Source organism: Protobothrops mucrosquamatus, unplaced genomic scaffold (assembly GCF_001527695.2).
Source record: "Protobothrops mucrosquamatus isolate PMUCROS unplaced genomic scaffold, P.Mucros_1.0 scaffold109, whole genome shotgun sequence".
Classification (NCBI taxonomy): domain Eukaryota; kingdom Metazoa; phylum Chordata; class Lepidosauria; order Squamata; family Viperidae; genus Protobothrops; species Protobothrops mucrosquamatus.
This window is the reverse complement of record NW_015386481.1, coordinates 659,763-665,762: the sequence shown is the minus strand read 5'-3', so window position 1 is coordinate 665,762 and position 6,000 is coordinate 659,763. Positions and strand designations below refer to the sequence as shown.

At 40.6% G+C, this 6,000-nt stretch overlaps 2 protein-coding genes across 2 annotated transcripts; both read left to right on the top strand.

The window, feature by feature from the left end:
- Positions 1 to 821: 821 nt before the first annotated feature.
- On the top strand, positions 822 to 3,127 carry LOC107284670 (arylacetamide deacetylase-like 4). The gene is made up of 3 exons (XM_029283487.1): positions 822 to 1,035; positions 2,227 to 2,443; positions 3,009 to 3,127. Exons 1-3 carry the CDS (start codon positions 859 to 861, stop codon positions 3,074 to 3,076), a joined length of 462 nt encoding a protein of 153 aa, XP_029139320.1. The 5' UTR covers positions 822 to 858; the 3' UTR covers positions 3,077 to 3,127.
- Positions 3,128 to 4,680: 1,553 nt separating this feature from the next.
- On the top strand, positions 4,681 to 5,892 carry LOC114922346 (arylacetamide deacetylase-like 4). Its single transcript, XM_029283486.1, has one exon. It carries the CDS (start codon positions 4,700 to 4,702, stop codon positions 5,513 to 5,515), a length of 816 nt encoding a protein of 271 aa, XP_029139319.1. The 5' UTR covers positions 4,681 to 4,699; the 3' UTR covers positions 5,516 to 5,892.
- Positions 5,893 to 6,000: the final 108 nt, after the last annotated feature.

Below are 6,000 nucleotides of genomic sequence, written 5' to 3'. Positions count from 1 at the left end.
AAAAATTAATGTCATGTTAGCATCCAATACATGGTATGAGGAAATCAAGGCTACTGAAACAACACCTGAAAAAATAGCCCTACTGACTCTATCAGATCCTGAATCGTTTAATACTGAACATAACTCTGTCACATATTATACAGCCAAAGGGGATCCTCGGATACTTATGGACTTGTAATCACTTGCCTCGGAGGAGGTAGGTGGCAGCAAGGAATAGGTTAGAGGCTTGCCCTTAAAAACTAAAACAGAGGAGATGTTGCAATATTCTATACAATGTATCAGTGCTTATCGCTAAGCACTTTCTCAAACAAAAGCTAGCCTACGTGACCAACAGCTATGTCACGTATGCCTAAGGTGACTTCCTCGTTTCCTAAAGGGCACAAAAAAGACCGTATATGGTAGTAAGGAAATGTTCCCCTCCTCCTGAGATGTAACCACTCCCATACCTGCTATACTCTAATAAAAGTAGGTGCGTAAGAACTCAAGGGGTCTTTTCGCTCCTGCTTCTACACACCTCACCAAAGGAAGATGTTGTCCGTGTCTCCTTAAGCCGCGTGCGAGGCCCGATAGTCAGCCTGACTATCGTACATCACCGGTTCCACAAATCACCCTGGAAAGGGCCAATCGTATCATCGCGTCAAATGCAGGAGGGAAAGGATACAAAAGAAGGCACACCTGTGTCCTGTTGTTAAAAGAACTAAGCCGTGGCAACACACAGATCTCGCAGACCGAGAGAAAAAAAACAAACAGAACCGAACCAGGGAGCTGCAGCTGCAATTTCCTTTGACCAGATTGTCAGATAATTAAAAAGAAAGAAGAAAAAAAAGAATCCCATCTCAGGACCTTTTCAGCACGGGAATGACGTTAGTCCCAGCGATGTGGATGCTGACACTTTCCTTCTGCGTTTCGGTCCCGTTTTTAGTCTTCGCCTGGGTCCTCTACCAAGAGTTCACCAGGGTTCACATCCCACCCGGAATCAGCCAAGGGAGAAAACTCTGCTTCATTCATTTGTCCATTAGGATTTTTTTGAGAGTGGTAAGCCTCCGTCCTTGGATTCTACCTTTGCTTTCAGGGGCTTTTCCTGGCCAGCCCAGTCCTGCAGAGAATTGCAATGTGGTCAGCAGAAGTTTCAGGTTTTGTTGGGTTGTTTTTTTTAATTGCTTGGGTTCGACTTCTTCCTTTCGCGTTCTGATATGGTTGTCTCCTTGCCATGTTCCCCTCCACACTTTAAGCCATGTGTGCTCTGCTCCCTGCTTGATGTGCCTTCAAAGTGCTAGAATATAGGAATAGAATAGAATAGAATAGAATAGAATAGAATAGAATAGAATAGAATAGAGAAAGAATAGAATTAGAATTCAGAGTAGAATAGAATAGAATTAGAATTAGAATTAGAATTAGAATTAAGAGTAAAATAGAACAGAATTAGAATTCAGAGTAGAATAGAATAGAATAGAATTAGACTTCAGAGTAGAATAGAATAGAATTAGACTTCAGAGTAGAATAGAACAGAATTAGAATTCAGAGTAGAATAGAATAGAATAGAATAGAATAGAATAGAACAGTAGAATAGAATAGAATAGAACAGAATTAGAATTCAGAGTAGAATAGAATAGAATAGAATTAGACTTCAGAGTAGAATAGAATAGAATTAGAATTCAGAGTAGAATAGAATAGAATAGAATAGAATAGAACAGAACAGTAGAATAGAATAGAATAGAATAGAATAGAATTAGAAGTCAGAGTAGAATAGAATTAAAATTAGAATTAATAGAATAGAATAGAATAGAAAATAATAGAATAGAATAGAATAGAATAGAATAGAATAGAATAGAATAGAATAGAAACAGGAACAGGAACAGGAACAAGAACAAGAACAGGAATAGGAGCTGGAAGGGACCTTGGAGGTCTTCTAGTCCAGCCCCCTGCTCAAGCAGGAGACCCTATACCATCTCAGACAAATGGCTGTCCAATCTCTCCTTAAAAACCTCCAGTGATGGAGCACCCACAACTTCTGGTGGCAAGCTGTTCCATTGGTTAATTGTCCTCCCTGTTAGGAAGTTTCTCCTTAATTCCAGGCTGCTTCTCTCCTTGGTGAGTTTCCATCCATTGTGTCTTGTCTTTTGCCTTTCTGGTGCTTTGGAAAATAAAGTGACCCCCCCACACACAAAGAAGAAGTCTGACTCTTTCCATGCATTTGGTCTCTTTCTCAACTTTTGCACCGAGCAGGGTGTGATTCTGCACAAACTTGGCATCTGCCATGAAATGGATGTTCTGAGGTTCCTGGTCGACAGAAAACTCCCAACGGGGCCCTCTGACCTGATCGTCAAGGAGGCGTTTTTCGACACGGTGCCCGTCAGGGTCTACGCGTCCAAATCCTCAAGGGCTGAGAGCCGACGAGGGCTTGTGTGGATTCACGGAGGAGGAGGGTTGTTTGGAAGCCTTGGTAAGTTCTCCACTTAACGACGGTTCATTTAGTGACCCGATCAAAGTTACAACGGCACCGAAAAAAGGGACTTAGGGCCGTTTTCCCACCCGTAACCCTCTTTCCAGCACCAAAATGCAAACACTGGGCGGCCGATTCATACTTACGACGGCCGCAGTTTCCCGGGAGGGGGTCACCTGATCCCCTATGGCGATCTTCAGAGGGGGGAAAAAGCCAAGTTCCCTTAACAGCCCTGGGACTAACTTAACGGCTGCCGTGTTTCACTTAGCAACCGGGGCTAGAACTCCCTCAACAAACGTCTCGCTGAGCGACAGGAATGTGGGCCCCTCCCCTTGTGGTCGTTAAGTTAGGGACTGCCTGAAATTGACTGGGATGGCGAAATACTTGCCAAGGGAAATGGGTGGGTGGGTTCAGATAAAAAAACCTACAAGTTAGGGCTGGGAGAAGTGGGACTTTTTCGTCTGAAGATCAATTCTTGCCTGAGCAGGGGGGGCTGGACTAGAAGACCTCCAAGGTCCCTTCCGGCTCTGCTCTGTTCTCTCTTATTCTCTTTGTGGTTTTCCAGAAAGTCACAAAAGGCTGTGCCAGTTCTTTGCCCAGGAAAGTGCCACCGTGATCGTCTGCATCGGGTAAGGGAGATCAGCTGAATTTGCCACACGGGAAACACGGGAGCCCGATTCACTTAACAACCGGGGGACTAGCTTATCCGCTGCAGTGATTCGCTTAACAACGGCGGCAAGAAAGGTCGTAAAGTGGGGCAAAACTCACTTAACAAATGTCTCAATTACAGGCATTTTGGGATCAATTGTAGTGGTAAGTCGAGGAGTGCCTGTATTGGATATTGCACAACAATAATAATAATATATTGCCTATATACTCAGACGTTACCTTAAAAGCTCATAGAATAGAATAGAATAGAATAGAATAGAATAGAATAGAATAGAATAGAATACAATAATGAAGAATAGAATAGAATACAATAGAAATAATAAAGAATAGAATAATGAAGAATAGAATAGAATACAATAGAAATAATAAAGAATAGAATAGAATAGAATAATGAAGAATAGAATAGAATACAATAAAAATAATAAAGAATAAAATAGAATAGAATAGAATACATGGAATGGAGTGGAATATAGAATAGAATAGAATAGAAATAGAAATAGAATAGAATAGAATAGAATAGAATACTGTATATGGAATGGAGTGGAATATAGAAAATAGAATAGAATAATAGAATAGAATAGAATAGAATAGAATAGAATAGAATAGAATAATGAAGAATAGAATAGAATAGAATAGAATAGAAATAATAAAGAATATTTATTCAGCATCTTGCTGAAATGGCAAAAATTTCGGCTTATTTGAAGGATCATTCAAATGAACAATTTTTATCAATATGGAGAAGATGGATTGTTTATATTCAAAATAAGTATAGAATGGTGGAATATAATTTAGGTTTTTAGATAAAAACTTTTTTCTTTTTTTTCTTTTTTTTATATATATATTTCATTTACTTATCTAGAACAATATTTTGTGGAGTTAGGGATATTAATAATAGTTTACTTTTAGCTGAATAGTATCCTGGGATTAGGTTTGGGAAGTCCGGGTGGGGGGTGGGGGGTAGGGCTTTTTACATTGTGATGTATCTGTGATGTGTTTTTTCTTATGATGAAAACAATAAAAAATTTATATTTGAAAAAAAAAGAAATAATAAAGAATAGAATAGAATAGAATAATGAAGAATAGAATAGAATAGAATAGAAATAATAAAGAATAGAATAATGAATAGAATAGAATACAATAGAAATAATAAAAAATAGAATAGAATAGAATAATGAAGAATAGAATAGAATAAAATAAAAATAATAAAAAATAGAATAGAATAGAATAATGAAGAATAGAATAGAATACAATAGAAATAATAAAAAATAGAATAGAATAGAATAATGAAGAATAGAATAGAATACAATAGAAATAATAAAAAATAGAATAGAATAGAATAATGAAGAATAGAATAGAATAGAATACGTGGAATGGAGTGGAATATAGAATAGAATAGAATAGAATAGAATAGAATACTGTATATGGAATGGAGTGGAATATAGAAAATAGAATAGAATAGAATAGAATAGAATTTAGAATAGAATAGAATAGGACTTGAAGTGTTGAGTTTTCACCAGTCCCAGACTGTGAATCGAATTGAAAATTAAATGTAAAATAACAAGAACAATAGGAACAACAGGGACCCCAATGCCTTTGAGAGATTTCTTTTTAACTCAATGTTGGTTTAGCTATCCCTTAGCACCAGAGCATCCTTACCCAGCTCAACAGCTCAGCTGCTACGCTGCCGTCTCGCACTTTTTGAAGAACGCGCAGGACTACGGGGTGGACCCAGAACGGATCGTGCTGGGTGGAGACAGCAGTGGAGGTGCCATCGTGGCCGCCGTTTCTCAAGAGCTGGTGTCACGGAAGGACCTGCCACGGGTCAAGGCCCACGTGCTCCTCTACCCTTACAGCCAAACTCTGGATTTCAACCTGCCTTCTCACCAGCAAAACCACTCGGTGCCCCTGTTGTTCAAGAGATACGCCGTCAGTTTCACCGTGCGTTATCTCAACGGAAGTGACAGCGACGTGGATGGCATTATGGCCAACGCCCACTTGTCCCAGGAGGTCAGGGCCAAGTACCAGAAGTGGGTTAGCCCGGACCACATTCCCCAGGAGTTTAAAGTCCGGGGTTACGTGCCGTTTGTACCCAGTCTGTTTTCAGAAGACCTCTTCAGATTATTCGAGAGAACATTGGAACCCAGGTTTTCTCCACTCCTGGCCGAAGATGCCGTCCTCCGGCAGTTTCCAGAGACTTTCCTTCTGACTTGCGAATACGACATTTTCCGAGATGACGGCCTGCTCTACAAAAGGCGGCTGGAAGAGAACGGGGTGGCGGTCACTTGGCATCACCTGGGGGATGGATTCCACGGGATCTCCTTACTGATAGGCCTTGGGCCAATGGAGTTCCCCGGGACGAGGAGGAGTCTCCAAAGGGTCCTTCAGTTCCTAGAACGGTTCTAAAAGTCTTTACTTTTATTTCCATCGGCCTTCTATGATGTTATGGTTCGCGAAGTCCCCTGTTGGCCAACTTGCAAATCTGTCGCAGTCTTTCTCTGCTTTCTCTTGCAATCTCCTGGATTTGGTAATTTCATCCCTCGGGCATGTTGTAAAATGGGTTGCATAGGTGTGGCAAAACTTAACACCTACACATTCTGATCTCTCCTCTCTGGAGAAAAGGCCACCCTTCCCTCTACATAATCCGTCCAGCTTGAGATCTTCCTGAAGATTGGATGAAGTCTCTATGGGGTCTAGGCCAGCAAAATACTGGAGGTCTTAGCTGTCCTTTTGGGGAGCCAGGCGTATTTTTGGGGGGTTGCTCAATAAAAATAAACCCACTTTGGCTTTTCTTTAGAAGTGAGTTTTCCGACACAGTCCTACGAAGACCGTGCCTCTCTTGGATGAATGGGAAGGGACGTCCAATCTCTTCTTGAAAGCCTTTAGATGAC

What these genes read in the sequence shown, in the direction of transcription:
- LOC107284670 (XM_029283487.1), top strand. Translation starts at nt 859, where the DNA reads ATGACGTTAGTCCCAGCGATGTGGATGCTGACACTTTCCTTCTGCGTT. An exon ending in TTAGGATTTTTTTGAGAGTG is followed by an intron (nt 1,036 to 2,226) that starts GTAAGCCTCCGT and finishes TGCACCGAGCAG; the next exon opens with GGTGTGATTCTGCACAAACT. An exon ending in AGGGTTGTTTGGAAGCCTTG is followed by an intron (nt 2,444 to 3,008) that starts GTAAGTTCTCCA and finishes GTGGTTTTCCAG; the next exon opens with AAAGTCACAAAAGGCTGTGC.
- LOC114922346 (XM_029283486.1), top strand. Translation starts at nt 4,700, where the DNA reads ATGCCTTTGAGAGATTTCTTTTTAACTCAATGTTGGTTTAGCTATCCC.